This window comes from Sciurus carolinensis, chromosome 4 (genome assembly GCF_902686445.1).
Source record: "Sciurus carolinensis chromosome 4, mSciCar1.2, whole genome shotgun sequence".
NCBI lineage: Eukaryota > Metazoa > Chordata > Mammalia > Rodentia > Sciuridae > Sciurus > Sciurus carolinensis.
In genome coordinates, this window is record NC_062216.1 from 12,446,116 (window position 1) to 12,460,114 (window position 13,999).

The 13,999-nt window shown below is 39.5% G+C and overlaps 2 protein-coding genes across 5 annotated transcripts in view; both read left to right on the forward strand.

Moving 5' to 3' along the window:
• The window catches only part of Kctd9 (potassium channel tetramerization domain containing 9), a 30,498-nt gene extending 25,537 nt beyond the window's left edge, over nucleotides 1-4,961 (forward strand). For all 4 annotated transcript variants that reach the window (XM_047549283.1, XM_047549281.1, XM_047549282.1 and 1 more), the window contains exons 10-12: nucleotides 275-380; nucleotides 1,095-1,228; nucleotides 3,061-4,961. In XM_047549283.1, coding sequence (XP_047405239.1) covers nucleotides 275-380; nucleotides 1,095-1,228; nucleotides 3,061-3,177 — 357 coding nt within the window. In that variant the 3' untranslated portion in view covers nucleotides 3,178-4,961. The remainder of the gene's footprint in view (nucleotides 1-274; nucleotides 381-1,094; nucleotides 1,229-3,060) is intronic.
• A 4,766-nt stretch (nucleotides 4,962-9,727) lies between these two features.
• Nucleotides 9,728-12,610, forward strand: Gnrh1 (gonadotropin releasing hormone 1). The gene is made up of 3 exons (XM_047547876.1): nucleotides 9,728-9,868; nucleotides 11,014-11,109; nucleotides 12,569-12,610. Exons 1-3 carry the CDS (start codon nucleotides 9,728-9,730, stop codon nucleotides 12,608-12,610), a joined length of 279 nt encoding a protein of 92 aa, XP_047403832.1.
• Nucleotides 12,611-13,999: the final 1,389 nt, after the last annotated feature.

The following is a 13,999-nucleotide window of genomic DNA, read 5'->3' on the forward strand; positions in this document are numbered from 1 at the left end:
CTGACTCCTTGGGTTCTTTATTTAAACCCATTTCATGTGAAGTGGGCATGCTGTTGTTTTTTTGGCATACAACAATCCTTCTAAAAGAAATATTTCTTTAAAACATCCTCAGTTCTTACTGGGTTTCATTAAAGAGTCTTCATAGTAAACAAATGATTGCAAATGTGTTGAATTGAGCATTTTTTTCCCCTTTCCTATTTTTTTCTTTTACCGTTTAAGCCAGTTGGAACAAAAATCATGAACCTTAAAAACCAGGACTTTTTTTTCTTTGCAGTGTGCAAATCTCCAGGGAGTCAAGATGCTTTGTTCTAACGCAGAAGGTGCATCCCTGAAACTGTGTAATTTTGAGGATCCTTCTGGTCTTAAAGCCAATTTAGAAGGTGAGATCCTATCTGCAAATACCTGTTCCAGAGTGAAAGCAGACCAAGAAGCAAAAAGCCTAGTGGAATCATTGCCAAGGGTAAAACAGAGTGGCTGGAGGGGATAGGTTTCATCTCCTATTGTATTTGGAGAGTTTACAAAGGGTCAGCTGCTTCCTTGTTTCAGTCATACACTAATCAAATTGAGGATGTGGAGATAAAGTCTCAAATATTTAATGAGGCTTCAAGTTGGACAAGTAAATATCAGTATCTTAACTCTCAAGTAGAATTAAATACTCTTCTACTGACCAAAAGGAAGCATTTCAGTTTGCACAGAGCCAGATGTTTTTGGTCAGTTTTTAATAATTCATTATTGCTTTGTTGGGTTTGTGAATTGGGCATTTTGTTTGTATTTTTAGGAGACAGTGATTATCTCCCATGTCAGGAACTCGCTTATGGAGGCATATTATAAAGGTGCTAATCACCTAAGATAAAATTGACTTCTACCCTAAAAAATACTGATGAAACATTCCTAATTCATGCCATAAGCAGACAAATGGCCAACATTGAACTCTTCACATGTGTAAGCCAGTTGAGAGGCTGAAACTTCAGGTTCATTTCCAAAAGTGTAGGAGACGTTCCTCATTCACCCTCCAGTCATCTTGCAGTTTGTTGAAGGCAGATAATCAGACATACATTTAAAGTTAAACTGCTCTCAAAATCTGCTCACTGTAGGTGCTAATCTGAAAGGTGTGGATATGGAAGGAAGTCAGATGACAGGAATCAACCTCAGAGTTGCTACCTTGAAAAATGCAAAGTTGAAGAACTGCAACCTCAGAGGGGCGACTCTGGCAGGAACTGATTTAGAGGTGAGTCCTCTGACGCCTGGAGTCTCAGTGATCTTGATCTTCAGTATCTTAGGTAAGATTTAGTATCAGGAAAGCAGGTGACTGGTCACGTGCCCAGGAACGCGCCAGTGCAGTTTGAGGGAGATTTTCCTTTCAGTGGCTTATTCAAACAGATTTCAGTTTCAGAGCACCATCCACCACCTTATTCGTAGATTCTAGTTCCAGATGTGAAGACTCATCTGACATTCAGTCTCTGTTGATTTCATTTGTTTTCCTTGGGTCAATAAGTTCAGTAGTCTTTTATTAATCTAATAATTGTTTTCATTGACTTTAATTCCAAACACATTAATAGGCCAGATTATTCTTGAATGACTTGGGAAATTTAAATGATATCCAGGTTTGAGAATTTTTTTTTATTACCTTTATTTTATTTATAAATTTTTATATGTTGCTGGAGATTGAACCCAGGGCCTTGTGCTTACAAGGCACTCTACCAACTGAGTTATATCCCCAACCCCTGGAAAAGCCTATTTTAAATTGGCATCTTACTCTTTTTGAATCTCAGCTAAAGATTTTAATCTTATCCAGTTATCTTTTTGATAAGAATTATATTCTATTTGTGATTTGCAAACTTAGCAGCAGACTTGATGGCTGTTGATACAGCTGCGGCAGTGCTGTCTGATCACACTCCGCTTGAGGTTATGTTCCATATCTGTGCTGTTCAGGACAGTAGCCAAATAGACACATAGCTGTTGAGCACTGCAGCTATTCTCAACCTAGAAACTGATTTTCAAATTTTACTTAATTTTAACTCATTTAAATTTAAATATCCCTAAGTAACTGGGGGCTACCATATTAAACAATGTAGTTTTATAAAAGAAAACCTGGTACAGATAGGATTGTAGAAGACACTATGTGAAAATTTAGCTTGCTGCTGATTTTGTAAGGGAGGTTTTTGCCTTTGATCTCTTGGTAACTCTCAGGAACAGAGATCCATTTAAACTTAAAGAGGAACCAGCCTCGGGTGACAGTATATTCCTATTATGAGCACTGTTATTTGTTACTGTCACTTAAGGTCATAGGTTTTTCTTTGGTTTTGACTGTCACATAGTCAATGTGGTTTAACCACAGAAGCCTTCCTCCACCCAACTGCTTGCAGAGACTGATGCAGTTGACAATGGAGGGGCAGCTGCAGACATGTGGCCTCCTAAGAGGCTCTGTGTAGTCACCCTTCTCCCTAACCATGGTCTCTCACCATCTCCAGGGACTTTACCAGAACCTGTCGTATCTTTCCTTTATCTTGAAAAGTAACCAACAGTTCCCAGTTGTGGCAGTTATGCCACTGTATATATCTACCCCAAATCATTGAATTATACACATATGTTTGGGGTTTAAAAAAAGGTAGTTTCCTGCTATAAAAACATAGGACTACAGAATGGAAAAATCTACTATACAATTTAATTATTAAGTAAAATCTCAATTGTTTTTTTTTTTTAAATAGTCTTTCCCCATCTCATGCCTTTCCTTATTGTTATTTTGGGATTGTGGTAAAAATATTTAGATAATAGTTATTACATGAGAATTCATTCTGTATTTCAGTTACCTGCTTCTAAAGTCTGTGAACAGAACCTTTAACCTTGATTATACATACTTGTGGTGGTCAGCCTGAGCATCAGCCAGGGATAACAAATGCAGATGGAAAATCTGACTTTAATATACATGGTCAGGAATGTTCCAGAAACTGTTTTGTTATGTAGGAACACTATCCTAATATGCCTAGAAATCATTGTGAAGGAAAACAGATAAGGCCCTATGTCCCATATGTGTTACATGACTCTTGTTTTGTCTTACAGAACTGTGATCTGTCTGGGTGTGACCTTCAGGAAGCCAACTTGAGAGGTTCCAATGTGAAGGGGGCTATATTTGAAGAGATGCTGACACCACTACACATGTCCCAGAGTGTCAGATGAGAATTTCAGGGGCTGGAGGAAGATGTCCGAGATGAAAAATGTTCTCCTAATCATTTTCTTTCTCCACCCACTCAGTTATCTAGAAAAAGTAACACTGTAAAGGGATTGAAAAAAAAAAAGTTTAGAGGATTATGCTTGTTCTCAGCAGTGCATAAGGGGGAAAAAAATCGAATTTTTTCCATATTCTGATTTTAACAGAAAAGCACTCATTTAATAGATGTAGGGAAACTTAGATTATATTGCTGCCTTTTGAATGGGGTAGGGAGATTTGCCTGGTTTTATGACCAAGAATATAGTATCTATTTTATTTGCTTTTAAATAGGCATGACATGGAAATCCATCTTGGATTAAGATGCATTTGAAGAAATTTAATTTATGAAAAGCACAACATATGCAATTATATTTATTGAATACCTAGATGCAGTATAGATATTTAAATTGTTAAACTTTATGAAAAGTTTGGAAAGGTTCAGGTTTATAAATAGCTTTAGCGATACCTCCCCTCTTGCTGTACCTGTCACACTGTATGAATATGGTGAGGTCATACTCCCTAAGGCTCTCTTTTCAGGTTTATTTTTATAATGTTTACTTTTAGAACAAAAGAGTAGCTAAATTAAAGAAATATCCTGTTGTTACTATTGAGGCAGAGAGGAAGGGAAGACATCATTGTTCATCTTTATCATACTGAAGGTTCATCGGAACTCTCCAGATGAAGGACAAATTTGCCTGTAGTTACAATTTTAGATGAGCATTCCTCAGAAGTTCATTCTAGGCAGGTTCCACTCAGCATCAGGCCAGGAAGTTCTGTCTATTTACACTACTAATGTACTTTTCTCAGATACGGTCAACACAAGCATAGGATGATGCTTCAAAACCAAAAAACCAAGGTGCAACTTTAATAGTCATTTAATTAAAATGTCAAATGGTTTAAATTGGGCCAAAACTGCTGCAGTTAAGAGTATAAAATACAAATAAAAAGGGCAAAGTCACCTTTTAGAAGGCGACGAAATTGCAGCTAAAATCTTACAGTGGGAAATGAGGTTGTTTAAACTGGCTGTTTGATTTACCATCAAAAGAAAATAACAAAAACAAAGGCATTTGGCTGACCTAAGATACTAATCAGTCAGCACCTGTGGTTCTTTTACTTATATTATCTGTCGTGTACCTTTGATTTTCTATTCAAATTGTAACCCAATTTTCCTGAGTCATTTTATTTCTGCAGCAACAGAGACAGGGCCTTTACTTCCCTCCCAATATCCCAGTGTCCTTATATCTGCCCCTGAGCAGGGATATAAGCTGTGTCCAAATGGGTTCTGAATCCTGCATACTCATCAGTTTGAGGTAACGAATCATTAAAAACCACTCTGTCTCCTTCGGGAGCAGGATGTGTTTCAGTTTCCGTAGCTTACTCTTCTATATCTACATATGCACAGCTTTCCTAACGGTAAAGGGCGCATATGCACAAGAGGGAGGGGATCGGACCTTTACAGGTGAAGGAAAGCAACTTTAGAAATGAATTATTTTCTTTGCTTTATTATTTTTACCTAGACAGAGAAGTATTGTATTGAGAGATATCTATTTTCATAATCAATATGTGCCTAAATATTTAAATCATTTCACTCTGTACTATATTTTCAATAATTATAGAATGTGTTGTTCATTCACTTAAGGGTACCTCTGTAGACAAACCTAAAACTGCAGAAGGTTTTGAAAGAACTGAACATGGTGTTCTCAGAAACTGCAGGCTTGGGATCTAATGTATACTGCATTAATAAATGATATAAAACAATGAAAAAATGTTTCTTCTCTGCTTTGGAAAATCAGCACCTCTATTTATTTTTGTCTTCAATATGGGTTGGCAACCAGCCCTAAGAGTCTAGATGAAAAAGAAAATACAACAGAATACTTCCTGTAGAGTAGTCTCTTTGAAAGTGCCATTAAATCCATTTTTTTAAACCTATTTATGATCCTCCCTTCAAAAGCCACCATGCTAATAACAATGTGGAAAAAACTTAGTTGTGAACAAAAGAAAAAACTGCCTTCCAAATGATTCATTTAGTTTGTGTTATCGTTAGCTGGTGATCATTACCAATTAGCTTTATTAAGTAAATAATATGCCTCCAATCATTTTTGCCCTACAAAAAGAGCATTCCAAAGAGGGAGAAAGTTTCAAAATAGTAAAACTTCCATTAGCTTTAGTGATGAAACATGTCTGTACACATAGGTGACCAATAGTGTTGGGGGAGGCCTCGGGCAAGGTTTTAAACCTAAATTGGTTAGACTATCTATATTGATAAAACTTGGTGCTCTAAAGTTAGATTAGCTACATTTATAAAATTCAGTTCTCTATGGTTAGATTAGCTACATTGAAAAAATTCTCTTTTTGAGTAATTGCCTAAAGCAATACATGTTATGCCCTGATGTAATCTAGTCTAGTTCCTTTAACTAGTTTCAAGGAAATTTTAGTAGGAAATAGTATCAGGAAGATTTCCTTTATAAATCAGTACTTAACTTTTCTCCAGTTATATGAATCTGTTGTTTGTACTGTAAATCTGCCCACAAGTCAACTCTAAATGGTCTTTTAATATGTGAAAAAAGCCTATAATTTTATTAAATCCACAAGTAAGATAGTATATTTAAAATTAAAAGGTTCGCCAGTGCAACGGAGATTGGTTATGTTATTTCAGTAGAAAACACTATGTGAGGATTAATTCTCTGCAAGCCTTTCTGAACTGGATTAGACATGTCAGCCAGAGTTAACCTTGAGTTCTTCCTGCTGAGATTTTACATTAAGGCAGAAAAGATTTTTTTTCATCTTTCATTCAGTAAGATTATGAAATCATTATTATAATAATTTTAATGTTGAAAATGAAGCAGTTTCCCCTCTAAAGCCATTCTTTCAAATTTAGGACAGAAGCGTGACAACCACAAATTCCAATTATTTAAACCTAATTTATTAAACTCTACTCCTTGGTAAATTGGGCTAACCATGACATCAAAAACTCATTAATTGTACTGTGGTTTCATAGCCTGCTTGGTGCTGTTGAAAGAAGCTGAATTTGGCTTTTGCCCTTGAGATCTATTAGTCCTAAGATGAGACCAATGCTGACTTAGCACACTGAATAACTTCATAGACCATATGGCTGTATTCATCTTAAACATCTTAAAGCATATTTCGAAAAATTTCATACCAATTGGTAGAAATAACCTACAAGCAACCCAGTGATGCTCAGAGGTGAGCACTTCACCTGACAATAGGGCTCACAACTCTTCACTTCCATCTCCTTAGACCTAATCAAGACCTAATCAAAGACCTTGCTTTCTGCTTCAATAACATGGAAGCACATCTTAGCAAATAAGAAATCAACTGGGCAATTTAAACCATCATTGTTCAAACATAACAATTCTCATTGAAAAACAGTTTCTCCTTACCTTTAGTATAGTGGGACAAAATTCTACTCTTCATGTTAGAATGGTGTGTTAGGATATCTAAATGAAATTGTTAAGATAATCTAGAGCCAAACACTGATGTTTTATTTTAAAATTTTTCTTTGCAGTTACACTTCAAAGTTGATCCCCTTCTCCACCTTGGGTCCACAGAGAACTGGGCAAACCAAGCAGACTTACTGGGCAAAACACCATTTCTCTTCACTTGAAATCCTTACAGATGAAATTATTCCAGAGGACACTGGGCATACATAACTGATGGCTCTGGCATCCTACCCAAAAAGCTGCCAATGCCAGCTCCAAAATTAACAATTACCTAGTTGTTTTACTCTCTCATGGCTTAGATAATTTAATAGGCTTTATAGCCTATTATACGTAAAAGTTTAATTCTATATCAGATAAAACATCTTTGAAGTAAAAAAGGAAGCATTAGGCCTAATCTGGTTAAAAGGTTCCTGCTTTCATTCATTCATTGATTGCATTCATTCATTCATTCAAACCTATAGTCAGTGCTGCCTAGAAGCCAAGGGGTCACTAACAGATGATTAAATAAGACAGAATCCTTGACTCTCATGAATTGTAGACCAGAGGTAAATTAGGGGAAGGCAATCATGTATTTAAATGAATGTAATAAAGAACAATGGTTCTATTTTTTAAATGCTTATGTGAATAACATATCCGAGGTCATGCCACTTGGGTGAAAATTTGGATGATGTAGCTAGACAGTGGCAGTTGTCTGTAATCCCAGCACTCAGGAGGCCAAGGAGGAAGGATTACTTGAACTCAGGAGTTTTAGACCAGCCTAGGCAACATAGTAAGACCTGTTTCAAAAAGAAAAAAAAAGTGGATGATGTTCTCTACATTACGGTGAGTGACCTTGGTCTTATTTACACACCATGCAACCATTATTTCTCATGTTTGCTCTCACTGCTCTCACCACTGTGATTTTGACCGTAGAAGCATCTTTTGAAGAGTTGCTCTGTCCACGTAAGTCTGCCCAACATGGACTTGCTCTTAATGTGTCCTAACTATTAGAGTTTTTCTTACTTTTTTGATGTTTTGAAAGGCTTTCAAGAATAGTCAAGGAAGGCTGGGCATGGTGGTTTACACTTGTAATCCCAGTGGCTCGGGAGACTGAGGCAGAAGGATTGCAAGTTGGAGATAAACCTCAACAACTTAGTGAGGCCCTAAGCAACTTAGCGAGATTCTGTCTCAAAATAAAAAATCAAAAGAGCTGGGGATGTGGCTTAGTGGTTAAGTGCCCTTGGGTTCAATCTCTAGTACCAAAAAATAATAATAATAATAATAATAATAATAATAATAGTCAAGGAGGGAACCTGGTGGGTAGAAGGCTGGGGAATTTCACATATCATCTTTAGAATCCTATATGGACTTTCAATAGTGCCAATAACCACTTATTAATAAATTATTTTTAAAACTTAAAACCAATGATTTCTCTGATAAATGGATGATGATACATAATGGGGGGGTTAAGGGAAGAATGGAGGAAGGATGGATTGTGTAGAGGGAAATGGGTGGGGAGGGGGCAAACATCATTACACTATGTAAATGTATGATTACACAAACAGTGTGACTCTACTTCGTGTACAACCAGAGAAATGAAAGTTGTACCCCATTTGTGTACAATGAATCAAAAAAAAATTTGTTTAAATTTTTAAGACACTTAAAGCGATTCTACAATTATGTGGTTTGAACTCTTCCTTTTACAAATAAGGACTCTAAAAGCTGAGACTAGCCCCCAGCCAACCTGACTCAACTGTCTATATTTACTGTGCAGCTAGCTCCTTTGTGGAAGTTTCTGTGCGTGCACTTGGCTTAGCTTACTCTAAGACATCTATTTTCCTTGAACCCTGGATAGGCTGGTAGTTTCCTCAAGGGACTCAAGCCCAGTTGGATTTTAATCTCTGAATGGTGACTCAGCTATAAAAGTTTTAGATGAGGTTTTAATGGCCAGACTTAAATAAATTTAACGGATACGCCAGTGGGTGTTCCAATTACATACACCATTAAAGGACTTTATGTGAGGATTAAAAAAATTACTATTAAAAAAACTAAAATCCACAGGCAGCACAATTTACCAGTGGGAAGTTTTGATGTCCTGGACAAGTTTCATATAAAAAGGAAGCTAGGCGAATAGAAAAGTCACAGGACTCAACACACCCCAAAGGCAGCTTGGGATCCTTTGGGTACTTTGCCTCCACACAGGTAAAATGCTTCTTACCTCCAACACTAGTGGTTTGTTGTGTTTGGTTTGGGCTTGCATGCTATCATGTGTCCTCAGGGCATTTTATACCTAAAGGCTTAGTCCAGGCGAGGTGGTGTGGCAAGTAGGCTGGTCCTTCACTGACATTATCACCCCCAGCTGGTCTTCAGGGAATCCAAGAGCCCACTGACCCGCGTGTCACTTGGACTTTAGCCTCTTCCCCATCAAACGAAAGTTAGTTTGGAGACGCATTTTATCAGCTAATTAGAGACTTCCTTGGCAAGGGAGGCCTCTGCTCTGGGACTCCCCGCCTGGAAGGGGGATGAGCCCTCTTTCACTCTCATGGCTGATCCCACAGCTAGTAATGCTTGAAAGACTAGACAGAGAGAAGAGTCAGCAAAATGCTAGCAGCACCATAGTGTAGCCATTAGAGTCGAGCAACCGCAGCCAGAGGCACCCAGCAGGGGCTCTGCAGCAGAGCAGAGCGGATGGAGAAGCAGCCCTCTCATCTCAGGTATGGAAGAATTGGAAAGCAATCAGCAAGGGGGAGTGGGAAGGTAAAAAGGGGCATGTGACCCAGGAGGAGTCTTGGGTTTTGGATAACCAAACAAGGAATAAAAATACTCATGACTGCTTTGGCACAAAAAGTACTGAATGTGATCTTAACATACAGATTTTTGTCCCCAGTGGCTAGGAAGGTGAAAACAAGCAAACAGAGGTCTGTGTTTCATGTCTGTGTGTGAAAATTAGGAGTGTAACTCACATTTTCCTCAGATGAATGCTATAGATGGGGGTCTTTTCATCAAGAGTTCTTCAGGGTGGATTTTCATGGAGAGTTCAGTTTGGGTCTGTTCTGATTGTGCTTTGAAGTTCCTGAGAATGGAGCCCGTCCCCCAGCTCCTGGCTGGACTCCTCCTGCTGACCGTGTGTGCGCAGGGCTGCTCCTGCCAGCACTGGTCCTATGGATTGCGCCCTGGAGGAAAGAGGAACGTGGAAAATTTGTTCGATTCTTTGCAAGAGGTAAGCTTCTCCCAGCTTTGAAATAAGACTTAGCTGATTTGGTTCCATTTAACTAAATAAAAGATCCAGTCTGGCATGAGGCTGTGCCCCACGCTGGCTAGGCCAGGGGAAAGGACTCTTCCAAAGGTCCAGTCCTACTTCTACTACCAATTCAGTCAGGGGCTAAGGGAACCGAGACCAGAACAAACACCAGGGGAAGACAACCGCAGGTGAACAGTGGTACGTCATGCGCTCCACGTGTGGAATTGCCATGGGAATTGGAAATAACCCGGTGAAGCCCAGGGTCTCTAGCAGGTGATTCTTTGGCTTTGGGAAAGATAATCTTAAAATTTCTGTTTATGGTCTTTTCTTATTCCATCTAAGTCTACCATATTAGATCAATAGTACATTTCAAAATTTGTAAGTAGGTTTCCTTATGGAGGATGTATGCTCCAGATTTCTTTTCATGAATAGATGCGTTTAAGCAAAGAAGTGGGAGTTAGCAAATTTAAGACAAGACAGTGGGGTAGAAAACCTGCTGGATTTAATGGTGTACAGCTTAGATTACACTACTGGCACCAGCATCACCATGCATTCTTGTTTATTTGTTCGTTCATTCATAAAATGTGACTTCTTGGGGTGGGCGAGGATTATGTAATAGGAGACATTTATGTTAGCTCATTAACCCCCAAAATAACATAGGGCTATGAATGGGAAATGGAACTGGAATAACTCAAAACCATTCAGTTTTCATTGAAAAGAAATACCATTTTTTTAGAGAAATAACAAAGATAAAGAAACCCCAGGATCTGAAGCCTCTTCTCCACAGATTTTCTGTGAGGCAAATCTCATTAAACTTACATATTAAAAACTAGAAAATAAAAACCATTCCGGTTCACAATTATGAACTCTTGAACTGTTTCTTCAAGGTCCACAGTTATTCAGTTTCATCATCTCGAAGGAGAGAACGTGGTCTCACCTGCACTGTCTCTAAGCCTCCACACCATCTCTAAAAATGCCTCACGGTGGATCCAGGTCATTCAAGTCCCCATCCTAACCTGCATTTTTCCCAGCCTCCCACACAGCCACTAGAACTCGCTCTCCATAGAGAATGCCATTTATTTGTCCTCATCTCCATCCCCATGAATCACATTTTTTTTCTTCAGATAGTCAAAGAGGTTGATCAGCTGGTGGAACCTCAACCCTTGGAATGCACCATCCACCAGCCACGTTCCCCCATCAGGAACCTGAGAGGAATTCTGGTGAGTGACAGTGATCCTAACATGGAGCTTCTGAGAGGGAAATGCCCTTGGGTACCATTTATGACCACACCTCCTGCCTTCTGTGGGGCTTACCTCCTGTCAGGACCCCATCTATGTCAGGGACCATCATTACTTCTTGACATTCTCTTCAGTAATTAGACTCATGACTGGACCTTCCCCCACCCCTTCAGTTGAATTTAAATCTCTCTATAAGCTTTATCTGCTAGTCCTGGCTCCAGCCTTTGGGGTGACCCATAGGAAATTTCTTCCCACTGCCATACTTTAGTTCTCTAAGTATAGCCATCAGTCCCCCTCAACTCTTCTTCTCTGTGCTGATCTATAGCACACCACTTGATTCAGCAATTGTTCTATGACATGGTTTTCCAGGGCCCTGGGAAATGTGGACACTAAAAATGGTGCTGTAGGTTTAATTCCTTCTTTGAATTAAAATAATTCCAAACTTGAAAACTTACCATTCAGAGTCACAGGTTTGATTTCCAGTTCTCTGTGAGGACTAAAGTTTCACCCAAAATGGCGGTCTACTAACCGCCTAGGTAACATAGGTTTTTGATGAAAAAAAGTGTAAAACAAATTAAATGCAGAAATCAAAACTTGAATTCAATGTGAGTATTCTCCACTTATTTGCAGCAGTCAGAAAACATTTGGTTGATTTTCAATTATAGCCTGGGGAAAGTCCAAAAAAATCATAAATGAAGATAAACTGTATTTTCAATTTTCTCCAGTGACTTCAACTTCCATACCCACAGGACAGAGGAAAGAGTGGGTAGACATTTTTATTTTTCCTTCCTCCCTCCCTCCCTCTCTCCTCTCTCTCTCTCTCTCTCTCTCTCTCTCTCTCTCTCTCTCTCTCTCTCTCTTTCTTTCTTTCTTTCATCATGCTTATTGCTAAACAAAACAAGACAAAAGACCAAGCTGGGAAATTTCCCAGACATGACATTATGAAGGAATAAGCAAAAGTTTGTTTAATAGCAAACTGATTTATGAGAACTTTCTTTCATCTTCTTCCACACATCTAATCCTTAACCTATTATTACATTGTTTACTAAGCAGCTTAAAAAGATTCAATCTAACATATCTATCTAGCACTTTCTAGTACATGATGACGAATGGACCTTTCCTCCTTAACTCTAAAAGTTGTCAAAAACGTAAGGACACCACCCTCTGTACGCGTCTGATGGCATGAATGGTGGGACATTGCATTATGTACACAGAAATGAGAAGCTGTACTCCATTTGTGCACAATGAGTTGAAATGCATTCTGCTGTCCTGTAAAACTAATAAGAACAAATAAAAAAGAAAAATTTTAATGAACAAAAATTTTTAAAAGGCAACCAATAGGCCAGCAATAAACACTATTCGAAAGAAACAAACAAAAAAAATGTAATGAAATTCGGTGATTCAGCTTGACCTTGATCTATTTGTTATTCACATTTTTCAGGAAGATCTGATTGAAGAGGAAACTGGGAGGAAGAAGATTTAAATCTACTAGGCCAGAAGCATGGACAAGACTTAAGTGTAACACTGACATTGAAATCTGTGACCCATTAAATATCTGTAAATTGTGTGAATTTCAGAAATTCTTACACCAAACTGCACATACTTCATAATAAAGTGTTGTGTCGTGAATAAAGGGCAGTCTTTCCCTAACTCTGAGCTCGGGTAGGGAGGGACTTTGCACCTTCCCAAGGGAACCCTCCACGTGTGTGCCAGTGGCAGATGGGGAAGGAGATGACATAGTGTATATTGTTGACAAAGGGATCTTTTGGATGGTTCACATCTGTCCCAGTCCTGCATTCACAAGGAGAATGGCTGCATAGTGGCCAGGACAGAAAAAGCTGATTCAGATATTATAGGATCTTCACTTTTGACCATTCTCGACAGAAGTTAAGATAGAGCCATGGCCAAGGCTTCCTGCCACTTGGAAAGAAGCTCTCTCCCTAGATTGTACCCACCTCCTCTGGAACCCAAGTGAGGCCTGAGGAAAGAGGGACCCTCGCAGGACTCTTGGTCCAGTGCTCCTTCCGGCTCCATATGATCTGTCCACGCAGTGCACACTGAGGGTTGGGACTCTTAGTTTGTCTTCTGTTGCTATAACAAAATAACAGAGACTGGGTGCTTCTTAAAGAACAGAGGATTATTTTGGCTCAGTCTTGAAGGCTGATTAGTCCAAGCTCTGGAGGCCTCCTCTGAGAGGGCTTCATGCTGTTGTCACGTGTGGCTGGAATCACATGGAAGGAACATGTTCAAAAGAGAGGTGGGTGGAAGAGACCAAATGTGGGGAGACCTCACCTGATACCAACCCACTCTCATGGCGACTACTTCAGTTCCACAAGATCTGAGCCACTTTTGTGAAGCAGGCGTTAATTCCCTCTGAGGGCTGAGCTACCTCAATACCCCGACCTTGGGGACCAAGCTTCCAGCACACAGACCTCTGGGGACTCACCCCGTCCCAACCACAGGAGGAACTAACACCTTCACATTAGTGTTCACTGCTTGATCCTTTTTGGTATGTCACTCAAGAGGGCATCTGGTGCTCCTGTCCTGGGCCACACATCACCACCATCACTGCGCAAAGACCGAAGGCAGGCTGTGTGCTAGACACGCGCACAAACGTTTTCACTAACACTCAAAGTCAAATGCTCACTACAGGCTTCACTGTAAAATGAGGAAGCTGAGGTTCGGAGAGCTGTTTGGTTCCACACTCACAGCTTCTGTGCCGCACGGTGACCAGTGGCCAGTGAAACGGAGTCCGTGGATGCTGGGTATTTTGCTTTTGGAGCTGAAACGGGCCCTGGAGCTCCCGAGTCAGCTTACTTTCATGGCGGCCAGTTCTCCAGGAGACAGTGTGACACCAAGATGTTCATTTATC

Excerpts from the sequence above, each read along its gene's own strand:
- Gnrh1 (XM_047547876.1), top strand. The coding sequence starts at position 9,728 with ATGGAGCCCGTCCCCCAGCTCCTGGCTGGACTCCTCCTGCTGACCGTG. Across the intron at positions 9,869-11,013 it reads TGTTCGATTCTTTGCAAGAG|ATAGTCAAAGAGGTTGATCA; the intron begins GTAAGCTTCTCC and ends TTTTTTCTTCAG. Across the intron at positions 11,110-12,568 it reads GGAACCTGAGAGGAATTCTG|GAAGATCTGATTGAAGAGGA; the intron begins GTGAGTGACAGT and ends CACATTTTTCAG.